This window comes from Pogonomyrmex barbatus, unplaced genomic scaffold, assembly GCF_055798465.1.
Source record: "Pogonomyrmex barbatus isolate J1 unplaced genomic scaffold, ASM5579846v1 scaffold16, whole genome shotgun sequence".
Classification (NCBI taxonomy): Eukaryota; Metazoa; Arthropoda; class Insecta; order Hymenoptera; family Formicidae; genus Pogonomyrmex; species Pogonomyrmex barbatus.
Window position 1 is genome coordinate 1,988,482 of NW_028297112.1, and position 16,075 is coordinate 2,004,556.

Sequence of the window (16,075 nt, forward strand, 5' to 3'; positions counted from 1 at the left end):
CTTTGAGAGAATTGGTTTTCGATTTAAAAAAAAAATGATCTCGTATGAAATGATGCAACGCGACACAATCTTGAGTAATAGGAAAATTAATACAAAGTGATTTCAAATTAGTCTACCACACGTGCAAATGATGCGGCTAATTTGCGTGAAATATAATTAGTTCTAATGACTAATGCTAGTGCGACTGCTATATTTAGCCGAATGCAATTATAACAGATGGTCACTTTACTGGTTTGTGATTTTGACACCCCAAATGAATGTGAATTTTTACAAAATTAGTATCACATTTGTCTACCCACATTTGTCCATAAATAATTGTTTTTTATTCCTTCAACGAAAAAGAATTATAAATAAATAATCACAGCAAATTTTATTATAAATCTTTCTAAATGTGTTTTTCTTTTAACTTGTATATACGAAATTTAATTATTTATTTGTTTTTTTCGCTGTGTGGACAAAAAAGGATTATCTATGGATAAATTGTGGACAATCAAATCGCGATATTAATTTTGTAAAAATTCGCATTTGGGAGTGTCAACTTCACACCCTGTCATTTTCAGACCCTTTTTTCAGTATTTGACAAGTTAAGATTATGTAAACCGCGCGAGCCAGCAGCCACACAGTGAGTCACGACGGACTAATTATATACATAATGCCTTTGCCAGAATATCCTTCTTCTAGGTCTCCTTCAGCCTTTTTCTCGTTTTCGATGAACTGATATCATTCTTGATTGCCTATTATAATTTTTCTACATCCTTTACATCCTTTTTACATCCTTTTTATTCGCTCATTATTATGTGTGATTAATATGCTTCTAGTGAATTAGATATTTATCTTCCTAAATTCATTATTTATATTAAATTAAACAATTTCCGGCAAATAGTTCAAATTGATTTTGCTTTATTTAATTAATAAAAGCGTTAATTTAATATTCATATTTTCTATCGATGCAATTACTTTATGTATTGCTATTTACGCGATGAATGGACTTTTATTTATATGTTATTTTTTATTTTTTTATTGTTACTAACTGGTGTATTGTTTATAATGTTACAGGTGCACGAGAAAATGCGTGTAAGATCATCGAGGTGACCGTGAGAGTATGGAGACTACACGAGAAGATGATAGTCGTCTGCAAAATGGTTCGATCGTTGCGAAGATGCCAAATCGCTTGAAGCTCGTGCAGAATAACGAAAATGACAAGGTGACGAGCGAAAAGACAACGGGGATGGATCCGTACAGGGAACTAGAGCTCTATCTCGCCAAGGTTAAGGTAAGTCAATGGAATTTGTACTTTTAGTATTTGCAAGAAATTAAAAAAAACGAGGCTTTTAAAAAAAGCCAAGGGAGCTTTGCGATTAAACTATTAAACTTTATTAAACTATTCTACAATAATTATTAAATTATATTAAATTATTTAAAAAGGATATCTAAAAAAAAATATATAAAATCAAATCTATTAGACTCTTTAATTAATAAATTAAATTAATATAATTAAAACGTAATAATATTGAAAGGGAATTATCTATGAATTAATAGAAATATTAATCGGAAGTTTAAATTCTATTAGAATAAGTATATTTAATGGATAATTATGGGTATAAGAATTTTTTTGCATTTTTTTGGCGTTTTATTACGATCTTTTTATTAAGATCTTTTAATCTGATATCTTTATTTTATAATTAAGTCTTCTGATACATCACGTCGCGTAAAACCTGATGTAAACATTAAGAAATTAATCGTATTTGAAATCTCGCGTTGCCTACGGGTGTGATTAATCATCACGTATCACTTGTATTCAAAAGTTTCTCTCATTCTATTTTTATTCGACATGATTAGACACGCTTGTTTTGCAATTTCGTTATTAAAAGCGTATCTATACGGATCGTGAAAGGTTTCAGCGTTTTCACGTAATCGCGCCTATAGGACCGGATCTTTGAATGAAGAAGACGAAGATTGGCGCTGAATTAAAAAGGCCGAATGAATCGACGCCCACTTTCTCTTTACGATAATCGATTCTGATTCCGTGGAAGCGATTCGGTTTCTCGACTTCTTAGACCCGAAACGGAAGATTCGAGCGGTGAAAGGAATCGTGCCGTGAGCCTGGTCCATAATATTTCTCATTATCGAGCGGATCGCCGTAAGAACAAATGATTTCTCTCGCACGATGGGCCGAGCACGATCGAGCAAATGATTCTGTCCTGATATATTTCTCGTCTTTCTCAATTAAAGTTGTTTGATGCGATCTGTATCAGGCGTGTCTTGTTTAATGCACGACAACGGTGGAAGGTAGTCTTGCGGTCTCGCAGCTCGGTACATCCTTCTCGATGAATCATTTAGCGTGCCACAACACCGCTCACTTAAGCAGCACAATAAAATTGATCATCGGCCTTATCGATCGTTTCGTTGATCGCCAATGGCAAGGCATGTCGCGACAAATTAACCGCAATGTCGACGATCGCGAAATCCCGAAACAAGTCCCCCGGGGTCGTTCCTCGCTTTGCCCGTTGCTTGTTTTTCCGTATTCCCTTCCTGGTCCGATGTTTATACATCTGTTTTAGAGACTTTACCTGACTAAACGATTCCAATGGCACCCGAGAGTACGAACCGGTTCTTGTTTGCGATTTCGCGTAAGGCGCGTTCGGCTACAGGTGTCACCATTACATTCTCATGTGGCTGATTTAAATATTCATTAACCGTAGTGGAAATATACGTATGGGAAATCTGAATAGAGCTGGGAAATTCATATCGTCAATATTCTAATGATATATTAGATACTCCACATAAATAGTGCATAATATTTTTATTACAGATATAACAACGCACATTCAATATTAAACATGCAAATAATATGGGCCGTGAAATCATTGATCGTGTTAGCGAGCGCGAGTATAATTTTCTCGATGTGCATTTCTAAAAATAATTCTGATCGTTCGCCGAGATTAAATTGTTGCATTAATTTAATAGATCGTGACAGTCTTAACGATTTCTCATTTCGTGGCACGGCGGTCTGGAGAATTCACTGAAGGTGACAATAGACTTTTGTATATTTCTGTTTGTAATGTAAATATTCGATTTCCAGCTGTTGCTGTAAATTACATTTTCGTCATTCCCCGACGATGCGTTCGCGTTCGCCGATCTTGATCGAACGTGCGTGAGTGCATGCATGCGTGCGCGCGTGCGTGCGTGCGTGCGTTGGTTCCGCGTCGTCCTTTGGCGCGTACCGATCGTGAGTGCATCGGTGCATGTCGATGCAGCGCAAACAAACAAGAAGAGCCAAGTCAAGTGCCACGGGAGGGGCGAGGAAGGTGGCGGCCGATGGCTCATCGTTAAAACTAGTTGGCGCGGAAGTCGGCCTCTCAGCCTCTTACTATTTCTCAGATAATGCCTGCGAGTGCTGCTACCGGTCGGCATGGTTATACCTTAACGTGCTCTTTACGAGAAACTTATAGGCGCGATGTAATCGGTTATGCCCAATATCGTTTTCTAGGTGAATAATTGACTACTTATCGGCTAACGAGTAATCTGGACTTCAAAGATCCCGTAGATTCATTTGCGTATCGCTTCTCTATAAGTGACGGACATAATGACACGTCTAAAACAGTGTCGATCGATACGTTTTACGCGTGTGCCGCGTTGATATTTAATCGTGCTGCAATAAATATCGTTTCCTAATTTTGATTATTTTCTGCTAAGTTCAATAAGTAAATCTCGAATCGAATACGTAATCTTATAATTATATATACTTATTTAAAAGATATTTCTTCCCATATCTTGCGTAACTATAATATTCCTAGCGGGCGTAGAATAGTCATATATTTCTCTTTTAATTATTTATCGCTGCGACTCTTGCTCTTGTACGATCTCGCGCAAGAGAGTTAATGGCGGCAATTTATACGCGTGTTTTGTAATGCACGTTGAGTGCACTGCGTGCCGCGTTTTTCTCGCAGCGCCGAGCGAGGGAGCGTAAGGCTCGATAGTCTCCCAAGCCGAAAAGCAGATGACACACACGGATTCTCCTCCAGCCACTCATTTTTTTGCACTTCCCTTTCATGCACATACTTTTTTCTGCTTTTCCGCGTGAATGCTGACCGTGTGAACTGGCGGGCGTTCATTAACTATGGGCGGATAAAAAAAAAAATTGCATGTTTGTTCGGTTGCGTCTGCGATTCGTGGCCCCTACGTGTCTGCTTTTTGGAGTAGCCTGAATCGTCCTAATGCACTCAGATATTAAAGAAAGAATGTAGATAATCCCATAATCCCATTGAAGATTAAATTTGGAGAAACACTTGAGTAATAATAAAACTGAGTCATCCGTTGATCATATCGCGATTTTGAATGGTCGATTTAATATTAACGATTAAATTTTTTTTGTATTTAATTGTACTTATCAATATAATACAACAATCAATATAATATAAAATAACAATATTTTATAAGTGCAATCCGCAAAATTTATCAATTAACAATATGCTTAGCTCGCTCTAAAAATTGTATTAGTTATATCGATACTTGTAAATTATATTTTAAAATTATTACGCTTATTTCTATCATTAGCATAATTCTATTAACTCAAGATATTTATATTTATGATATAAAAATAATTAAAACGGAACTAAAGTATCGTTAGCCATTGATAGCTTTTGTAGGTCAGACTTGAACCTTTATCAAGTTTTGAGTTATAAATCAATAAGAGTCTGTTTTTTTTCGCTTCTTCACGTATTTATGAGACGAGACGATTGGTCTAATCGTCGGAATACGACGACGAAACCGATCAAGAAAACTTGTTTTGCATCTCAAGTTCGTAAATGTGCGCCGTAAATTTAGCGTCGCGATTCGACTGAGCCGTGTTTATGGCACTACAAACGCGAGAATTTCTGGATCAGCGTGATCTTTCATACATTTCGGTTTCTCTGCACATAGGATGAAATTTTCGTAATTATAAAAATATGTGCACTTATTTGTAATATTTAATTATTGGGACAAGAGTATTATAAAGTATGATATAATTTTGAAATATTTTGAAATAATCGTCATTTTTTTCTATTTTTATTATACAATGGTAAATAGAGGTTTCCTTTTATATTGTTAAATAAAAAATTATAAATATTTTTTTTTATCTAGAGTTATAAAATCAAAGAGTTATAAAATCGAGGACACTGTATTCGGAATGAGTGCAAGATAATTACAGTCAAACTTATTAATTAAACAATTAGACAAAGACCGTAAATTGTTATCTTTGTCGCGCATAATATTTGTCACCTTTATAACAAATAAAAATCTATAATATGATAAAAAGAGATAGATTTTCTCCATTTGATCCTTCTCAGATTGGATCACGTGACTCGAAAATAATAACTGTGCTCATTCCGGTTAGGATATAGTTTAATGGTCGAAACTGAATATTTCAGTTTATATTTATCGCAGTCATTTTTATTCGTATAATATTAACTTCTCAGGTCTTGATTACATATACATATTTCTGTCACGGTTCATACATCTTCATTTTTACTATTATGACGTGAGATATGAGAGTCAAATGAAATCACGTAGGATCTCAGGTCTAACAAAGCAAGCAAGATATAAAATTTATTTTTTCCTTTGTCCTCGGTCATTTATCTAGTTTACCAAGATTCGAACAGACGCATTCTTTCGATGATATCATTTTGTGATGACGCATACCTAAAATAGACACTAGTTATACTTGAGTATATTTGAATTGATCGGTATTGAAATCAAATGTAGATTTCGTGTATCAACGCCCACGCGCATTTCCAGAGCGTGAAGTTGTGTCCAGATCGAGGGCCGGTAGATCACGAGATCACTTTCTACAATCTATTGACAGTGGAGTGTATTTGTAAGACCATCTTGCCGCCAACCGCAAACATTTCTTCACGTTCATGCAGTCATTAAGTAATAATCGCAAGACTTCATAGATCAAGGTCTCGGTAATCGTTAACACGAATAGACATGATAGAAGCTACTGTTCTCGCGAATCGCGTCTTTAACAGAATTACTATGATTTTCTCAGAAATACAAATACTTAATCAATCTATTATTACATTATCACGATTAAAATTAAAAAAAAAATTGTTTACGAAATATATAACGATTCTTTGGCAATTGGAATAATTTTTGAGTTGAATTGGAATAATTTTTATAAAATTTGATTTTGAGATCGTAACGCGATTACTTGATTACACGTGGAATATCCAGACAGAAACAATAAAATCCGCACTGGAAAATCGTTATGAAAAATTATGGGTCCATGGCGACTCTAAGAAGCATCAATTCGCGGTCGGCTCGGTATTCGTTCGCGGGACGACGGTCATAACGCGTTTAAAATGGTAGTTTAATGCAAACACGTTTCGCACATGTGCGTTTGGTACGCCGATGCCACAGCTCGCCTGAGGTTGCGGATAATAATCAGAACGGAATGTAGCGACCTCAAGCGTAAATGCAAGCGTTTCGACCAGACGCGCGCGGCAGCATTTCAATCTGCATAACTATCTCTCCATCTCAAACGTAACGCGTACGAGCTCGCGAGACGACGCGTCCCAATGCGGAATTTGCAGCTGCGACGTTAGATGTCTGCAAGATCGAAATTTCAAAATTGAAGTTTCAAAATTTATATGCACGAGTCAGGTTTATCTTCTAACAATATTTCGCATTTTCGGCATATATATTATATTTTCTCGAATGTAGAAAAAAATTAAAAAAAAAAAAACATTTAGATATTTTTTTTATATTATGTATTAATTTGTATATATTTAATTTTAAATATTATTATTTAATATTAATCTATTTAATTTATATATATATATATATATATATATATATATCAATCTAATTTAATGTTGTATACAATTCTTTATTAACTCTATTGAGAAAAATTTATGTCTTTATAATTCATTGCACGTACAAAAGTGGATGGAGAGCTCATGAAATTTGTCTCGAAAATATTTAATGAGAGATGTTCACTTTTCACATTAATAAAATATATTCTTTAACGAGTTTTATTCTATATTACGATCGTTTAAATTTTTTTCTCAAACGTCTTGGTTAAAAATGCGATAAATTTACAAGTGGATTGCGCCTTGCATGAAAAGTCTATGTTCGTGATGACAATTGTCATATCACGCATTTATTCGTATTAGATTACGAACGGTGGACACGCGTGTGTACTAGCGATTCACGCGCGAAAACATATGCTGAAATCAGCGTTATGTCGATGTCTGAGGTAGTCACAAAATTGTTCACAACAGACAAATGTTAACTCTGTAATACACTTGCACGCCGAATTTTTTGCATATTTTCCCCTAGATCTCATCTTTTAATTTAAATAATCCCCTTTATTTCTTTTTAATAACTTACATTATCATCTTACGTGACATTATTTTTAATGTCAATTTTTCGTATGTTTTACTGCGTATTAATTACACATCTAATCAATTGATCGATAGATTAAGAGTAAATAGATTAAAAGTATTAGAAAGATTAAAAGTAATCCATGAATTTTAGTCGGCGAATATATAGAAAACCGATAATTCGTTCCTGGAACGAATTCTAGAAGTGGTAGTCTGCGTGGCGGCTCTTGGAAAAATACATGATTTTACGTAAACGGTATGAAGCCGATTTATTTCACTCCGACGTACGCTTCGGGCGAAGACTGTTCTCACCTCTGCGCGTTTACGAGAGACCGATGGTAGAGCCGTATAAATTTTCGAAGAAGTTCTGGTGGAGTCGCGGATAAAGGACGGTGCTTCCCACGATCAATCGCGCGGAGTTTTCTGCACTTGATGCGCTGCGTATCGACGCATCGCCACATAAATCGTGCGCCAGAGTGAATCGCGATAAAATCTTCGGATGCAAAATGGGTAAACTCAGGCTCAGAATGCCGCGTCTGTCCGACGACAGGAAAAACGAAGTGGGCAAAGAATACGCTGGAATACGGAATAGCATCCGGCTGGGGAATGTCTCGCGGATATCTTCCCGATATCGTAGATATCAAGAAATTGAAATTTTCTCTAGTAGCTCTGATGCTTTCATCTTTTTCGCACACTTTCTCGCTACCTTGCGTCATCTTTATAGAACAGCTGATCTATTTTTATTACTGCATATATTGACACCAATAATAAGATTAATTAGATAACGTTTAATTTATACTTTGTTAACTATCGAGAAATTGTAACATTCATTGTTCACGCTTTTTTTTTTGCAAGGATTTTTATTCGTATTTAATTTTGCATTAAAAAGATCATAAAAAATATTTTAAATATAAAATTATTTAAAGATTGTAAAAAGATCTTAAGATAGATTTATTTTAATAATTTATCAAATTAATTAAATACCGCGTTATTAGTAATTATCATAAATATATCTAGCATATAATGCATAATTTTATAGATTATATAGATTTATAAATAATTACAAATAAATTGTTGGTAAAATTATTAATGTATAGAATAACAATATAACAATATAACAATATAAAATTAAATAAAATTTATTGATAAACGGAAAAGATTATGTTGAATCTACAGCATCACATAATTAAAAATAATTTTATTAATTCAGTACAGATATTAATGAAAAATAAAAATGAATATATATATATATTTTTTTTTTATTAATATAATTTTTATATTAACAAGATTATTTTTAATTATTTTTAATGTTCCATTTAATATAATTTTTTCCGTGTAAATAATTAAACTAGATGTAGATAATTAAATCATAAATTAGTATCTCTTGACTTATGTTTTGACTTTTGTTAAAGGAAGAAATGACAATTTGACAAATGTAACAAATAAAAATTGAAAACTGCACCTGTGCCTGATAGAGTTTTGATAGTTTGGCGTTATTTGCATACGATCTTGAATGTAATGTTGGAATCTCAAGGCTGCCCATCCTTTCCCTCGAAGATTGCAATCTCCGTGCACGCGCTGCGTCGATCGTGAACCGACATGTGAAAAGCTCTCGGCTCGCGAATGACTCGACTCAGCAGGTCGAATCATAAGCGAAATATTTTTCCTTTAGAAATAAAATCTGGTTGACTCATTCAATGAACTTGAATCGCATGTATTATCCAATTAACTGTCCATTGCAAGAACGATGCACGCATTATCTGTTGCATAGGTGATACTACTAATAAAAAAACCGAGTCTAATAACAAATTATTCAGTTATAATTGACGAATAAATATATATATTATGTGAAAGAATAATCTATAAAAAAAATTTTTTTTATTTAATTTTTATAAATGTTTTGAGATATATTATTGATAATATCGCCAAAATTTTATATGAATTAATTTGATTGACACTTAGTATTAGTGAATATTTATGAACGAAAGATTCAAAATGTTGAAGAAAATTTAGATATCTTGATTGCGATATTGTAAGTGCTTTTTAATTGCGACATTATAAGTTTTGGGATCTTTAATTTGATCACGGTCGGATGGCTCCGTAGCAAGGAGATTGGTATTAAACGGATAATACACGGCAAGACGGCCGCAGTTAAATCGCTCAAGATTTTTGAAAAAGATGGTCTTTATCTGAAAAGAATCTTCCAATTAGGATAACGAACCGTCGAGGATCGGTAAACTTGCCGAACCCGTGACTGAGAATTAGCTCTTTAGCGAGCGTCCGGTTCTGATGCGTGATTACCAATTATCGTACCATCGTTAAAACGGTTTCGGCATAGCTCACGTGGCCAAATCGGATTTCGTTGCTTGAAAGTAAACACAGCCTTATGCGCTCGCGTGCGTTTGAAAAAAATGGTCGCTTGATAACGTCGTGGGAACATCGTGAATAAACTCGTGCGTTTGATTACATGCGATTAACCTCGAACACAACAATTTTCATCAGATATAATTTAACGAGAAGGAGATAAAAATATCTTTATCAATGTTGCTTTTTATAAACGTTGACTCAATTGCACATATGATTAATCCATTTTAACGTACGCAGTTTGACTCATTAAAGCAGTGTTAGCAATCGATATATTTATTTCAGCAGTGTAAGCAATTGATACACTGCTCTTATGATACACAAAGGGAGAAAGAGAAAACATAAACTTTCTTTTGTTATTGGCGATTAATTAATTACAAAACGCAAATTAAAAAATGATCATATATTGCGATAGCTACATTTTACAAAATTGATAGCAAACTATTTAGATAAACGTAACAATGAAAAGGCATCGTTCCAAAGTCTTTTTAGACGCATCAATGAGTAAGTGAAATATACACATTTATAAAAATATACATTCTGAAATAATTTCGAAATGTTTATTGTATCATCAGCGTGCGTGTATATTCGTTTTGAAATTGCGATTGCCAATACAATTCTTCCCCCTAATTTTGCTAGAAGTATGGAATTCTCGCGTGCACGTCGATCCCCCCCGCACGCGTGAACGGTCGTTCCCTCGAATTCCTCAATGACTTCTTTGTGCCAGCCTTGGATACTTTCACTTTTCATCTCTTGGCCATGTGACCAGGTACTGTCATTCCCCGCAAAATGCACACGCGCGTAGTTACGCTCCTTCGCTCCCGCTCGCTCGCACGTGTACACGCACGGTGTACGCACAGAGGGAGACAAGATATGCGCGTGTGTGGGTGGAAGTGTAGGACTGCCGTACATCCGGTTGGGCGTGTCGGATGGGGCGCTCGAAAACGGTTGCGTTCGTTACCTCGTTAACGCGAATCGGATGCAGTTCCTACCGCAGGACTAACAGAATGCACAACTACCTTCCGTTAGCGCTGAATGTAGCTCGTTAGGTGATTCATTGAAAGTGCCTCACGTCCTCGACTTGAATATCGGAAGATATAAAGACACTGCTAAAATATAAGGTCGAGTTTGTTAACATTTTTGCGAAACGTCCATAAATGCGAATGTTCTCGACCATGCATGTCTTGTAATTGTTTCAAAACAATATTCGTACGTTTTAGAAGGCTTTATAGCTGAGAAGTAAAAAATTATTTCCGTTCTGTTCAATCGTGTGCAGCAATGGCTCCGTTTGTTCGAAAGAGTCTGCACTGAAAGGGTTAATAACCAGGCGGGGTCATCAGGTCGCACAAACTGTTTTTTCTTCTACCGGCGAGCACCGCGTCGCTCCTCGCGCATTATCAATTTGCAATGCTGATAAGATGGAAATGCCTGAGCGGATTTGTAAATCGAGTCGCGACGTAATCAGCCTCGCTGTTGCGGACGATGAAAACGATTCGAACGGTTGACGAGTGACTGACCGATTGCAAACACAATTGTTATCAACAATTTTTATATAAATAATATTTTGAAAAATTTTATATAATTTTATATTTTATATAATATTCGGCTCAGATAATGGAGATAATTTTCCTTAATGTATATTTTATCGAAATTAATAAGACAAAATATGCATATAACAATAATAAATAAAGAAGACGCGTAAAAGAAATTTTAATATTAAATGAAAAATGAATATTGCAAATGATTATTGCTTGAGAAATTATACGTACGATAACTATTTTCCCTTTTGAATCTAATTTTGATAAAGATGCAGCGTAGCTATAGATTTTTATATGTAAATTTATTTACACCTAACCTAAATTAAAATTCTATTTTTATTTTCTTATTAACTATAATAAACATTCTTTTAAACTTTGCTAAATAGACCCGCGAAACTGACGGCAGTTCGTAGAACTTGCGTGCCGATCCTCCTCTGCTAGCTTCTCTCGCGCGGGATATTCCAGATATCGTTGTCGCTTTTTCTCAGTGTGAACGACCTCGTGTGCCAACGTCGTCGAAATTAATTTGCCCCCCTTTGCCCCAGCCGCGTGCAACCCTCGCATTCTCTTTTTCTAGCCAGCTGCGACGCGAGCCGATCACAACTGCGGCAGCAGCGGGCAGGCAGATGCGAGCCAACGTGTGGTTAACTCGGAATTACATCCATTTAGCGGCATCCTCGCATTTTGTGGCCGCTTTGTACCGCCAATTTGTTGCCGGCCGGACGCGCCGCCGGTTCCGACGGTTAATTTGTTTGCGCGTCGCACTTGTCACCGCGAGAGTAGAGGAGACGAGGCTGCGAGCAGTGGGTGGTAAACTGATAACAAGCTCCCATACCGGCATATCGATATTTTTTTTTTAGCATAAAAGAGAGTTCTACATGTTGTCATTATATAAATCGTTTCTAGAACAGGCTAATTGTTCCTTCAGTTTTATCCAATTTTATCTGTCATCTTCTGTCAGAATCGATATTCTCAATAAATAGAGATATTGAAGTATTAACAGCGTCTCAATAATGGATTTTTACGAACAATTATTTTTAGAAATAACGGATTTATAATGCAGAAATTACTTTCTTAGAAAAATAAGAAGATATTTGAAAGTTAACTGCAAATGTTCTCTCTACTATTTTGAACGTTTCGAAAATTTTATTTATTCGCTCAACATGTTTTCTACATTTACGAGCAGACGTCTGGAATCTGCGGAGTCATTTCCACTTTTTACGAATTTACAATTGTGAATTGGCACATAGATGTAACGCTACGTAGAAAGGTAGACTTCGACAATAATGTCTTTTAAGCTGGCATTTCACCACCAGCTAGCCATTTCACCACAATTAAATGCGATTTATATAAAAATTAATTGCTATTTTTTTGCTAATTAAATGCTCTATTTCCAATTTTTTTGCTCCATCCGATTCACTGTTCAATCAATAGTTGTGCTAGCTTAACATCAAAGTTAGCATAGCCGTAAAGAAAAAAAGCAGGAAATTAAAAAAACTAATACATACTTTGTAGTGCTACTTTTTTGTTAATTAATTGCTCTGTTTCCGATTTTTTTGCTTCACCTGATTCGCTGAAACCAGTGATAATGCTAGCTTAAGATTGAAGTTAACACAGTTATAAAAAAAAAGCAAGAAATTAAAAAACAAACACGTATCTTTATAACGTTATTTTTTTTTTTTTTTCTTTATGATTGTGCTGCAACTTTAATCTTAATCTAAATTTAGCGACTCGGTCGGAGCAAAAAAATCAGAAATATAGCAATTAATTCACAAAAAAATAGCAATTAATTATATAAGTCACATTTGATTGTGCTGAAATTGCAGCGTCAGTTTAATAGACATTCGTCAATAAAGAGGAGTACAAGAAGCGTACACAACGGACGAGCGAGTAACACAGATTAGCTCTGTGTCGAGGAAACGTAACGTAACGGTATGAAATGAGAGGCTAGCACATAGCTACAGCGATGACATAACGTCGTCGGTACCGCCACCTTATAATCGCCTACGTGCTTAGGTTGCTCTCACAGCGACCGCCTCTGCGAGAGAAGAAATATCTTATGCGTTAATAAACATCGTGTGAGTTCACGGATATGCGGCTCTTACCACGCAGACAGGAGATTATTTAATCTTCTTCGAGTGATGCGACACGGATGTTTTCGTCCGATTAACTAGAATGAAAATAATCTTTAGCTTACAATCAGCGTGCGTTTGATACGAAGTATTTTCGTACTTTATATTCAGTAGCGTACGTAATACAAAAAGATAATTCTCGTCGACGCTTAAGAATTACGTCAATGCCCAAGTGTGCTTTCATAGCAAGTGATAAAAAAACCTCTCGTTTTTTTTTTTTTCTAAATTTGAATTTAATTCACTCAATAATGACATACCTTGCGCAATTTTATTATCAAAGATCTTTTAGATGTTTAAAACGGATATTTGAAAAATTTCATGTGAATTTGTGGCAAAAAAATCTGCTCTGCTCAAATAATACTTTAGCGAGACGCGACAGAGGATAATTAATTAGTACATGGACATGTTACTGAAATGCGTATCAATTCTAAGTACTTGATATTACCTCGCGTAATCAACACCGAGTCGATAAATCCGCGAACTTGGGGAAGGAAATTGCAGTGGTGTACATTTGCTCTTCGCGTCATGTGTATCGAGTTTCCAACGATCCGATGGTAATCGAGGTGTATCCATTTACGTGATTTAGCCGATCGTGTTCGCTCGCTAAGTGGTATCACTTGCCAAGATTCTGTCATCTATTACCGTTACAAACCTTGGCAAGTGCCGGCCGTTTGCTCGCGTATTATTTCGGTCTCACGTTTTTAATATTTACTTTATACTCTAATAATAATTTTTTCAAAGAGAAGTCATTTTTTCGGAATACCGGATAGATTTATTATGGATAGAACTGATGAGAGCCGAATGTCGTAAGTATAAGTAAGCGTGTTGTAGGATTTATCGATGCAAACGTTTCCAATCCAAGAAAAGGAGACTCGAGCGAACGTCGCTAAAGCGTTGCAATGTCACGGTGCTCTTGATTATCGCGGCCGTGCGATTTTTTTCCGATAACACGGAGCAGAGAGTCTCACGCTGTGCTCACCTGTTTGCCTATCGAAACCTCACTGGTTCGACATATCGTATACTGCACGCGTGCGTGGTCCGATACGCGTTTTTGCCGTACACATTTGCAATACGGTCGCAATCCGTGCGACTGCACGGTTGCGGTATCGTCGAGCGGAGCTTTTATCGCTTGGTTCGACGGGTAAATAATGACGTCCGCGTACTTTACGATTTATGGCGAATCAACGAATGTTACGTTAGAGACGATATATTTGCATGCAACACGAACGAAAGAGGTATTTTGTACGCGCAACGACTATTTCTGATAATTCTACATCCTTTAAATCTTTAAATTTGTCTGAAATTATCATTAATATATTTTTTAAGAAGAAATTTTAATTTTTTTTTGTGAAAACGAGAGAAACGATTTTTTAATATTTCTAGGAATAACAGTAATTTTTAATATTTTTTTACTTTTATGTTATATTCTCGATTGTATATTTATATTAAATACATTAATATTAGATGTTACTTTCACGACCTGAAATTACGCAACACGCAAGCCGATCACGCGTAACTTTCGCGGGTCGATTGCGAGTATTTGCGTATTTTATTAAGACGTAGTCCGTAGTCAGATTTTAAGTCACGCTTTAATGTTGTTATTCAAGTACTCGGTGCATGTCGCGAAGTCACGTCAGTGTTTTTGTTACGATGTTAATCGAGCTGTAATACTTTACAAATGACGTAACCAACCTTCATCCACGTGATCAGGCGGTCAGTACTCTTGTCAGGTTAATGGGCGAAAAAGTGGGACCATCGAGGTCCTTGTACGAGGCGATCGTATTTTCGTTTCATTAAAATGCATATCCGTCATGATGAACATAACGTCCGTTCAGACACCTGGTTATATTCATTGTCAGCGTACTTATTATTTATCAAGGCTCCCGGACGCTTTACATCTCGAGGGATAAGGACAAGTCATCTGTTAATTATTTTACGACAAAATTATTTGCAGCGCAATTATAACACGCGCATCGACAGAAAAGATATGAATCATCTATCGTTATCTATAGTTTGCTGATTAACAACATGATTTGTAGAACATTCAACGAGCGGAGTTTGAGCTCAAGAACGCGAAAACTCCTTGTCTTTCTTTCTCGACAAAAGTAAATATGGACGATAATTTTAAAACAGTTCGATAACAATTCGACGCTTTGTGTTCTTGAGTTCGACATATTTCTCTCATTCATCATAGTAGTAGATAGACTCGATTTATGCTTACAAGGAGAGAAATAATTAGATGCGCGAATCGATAAATTAGCTGATATACTGCAAATGTCAAAGATCCAATTCTATTTGAGCGAATGCATTTTGAAAGATAATTGGGTTTTTTATGAATTAACGACAAGAAACTAGTATTTCGTTACGCACGATGCATCATTCTTTTGATTGATGCGAACAATTATTTTAAAATAATTGTTCGCTTCAATCAAATTTCTTATTATAGAATTTTATATTTTTTAATAATTTTTTCATGTTGTCACTATGATTAATGCATGATGTAATGCAAGAAAGTCCAACAGTATTATTATAGTCATAGTGACTCATAGTTTATTTGAGATTAATACTTGCATTAGCACGAATAACCAATATTCACATATTGTTAATAGTTTCGTAAATTTATATGATTTAATGCGCGAATGATATATTGTGACCTTTCTTATTAAAATTTAAC

General features: G+C 35.5%; 1 protein-coding gene across 2 annotated transcripts in view; it reads left to right on the forward strand.

The window, feature by feature from the left end:
- The window catches only part of cv-c (RhoGTPase activating protein), a 205,890-nt gene that overhangs the window by 20,721 nt on the left and 169,094 nt on the right, over nucleotides 1-16,075 (forward strand). For both annotated transcript variants that reach the window (XM_011636672.3, XM_011636673.3), the window contains exon 2: nucleotides 1,057-1,273. In XM_011636672.3, the coding sequence (XP_011634974.2) occupies nucleotides 1,103-1,273 (171 nt within the window). In that variant the 5' untranslated portion in view covers nucleotides 1,057-1,102. The remainder of the gene's footprint in view (nucleotides 1-1,056; nucleotides 1,274-16,075) is intronic.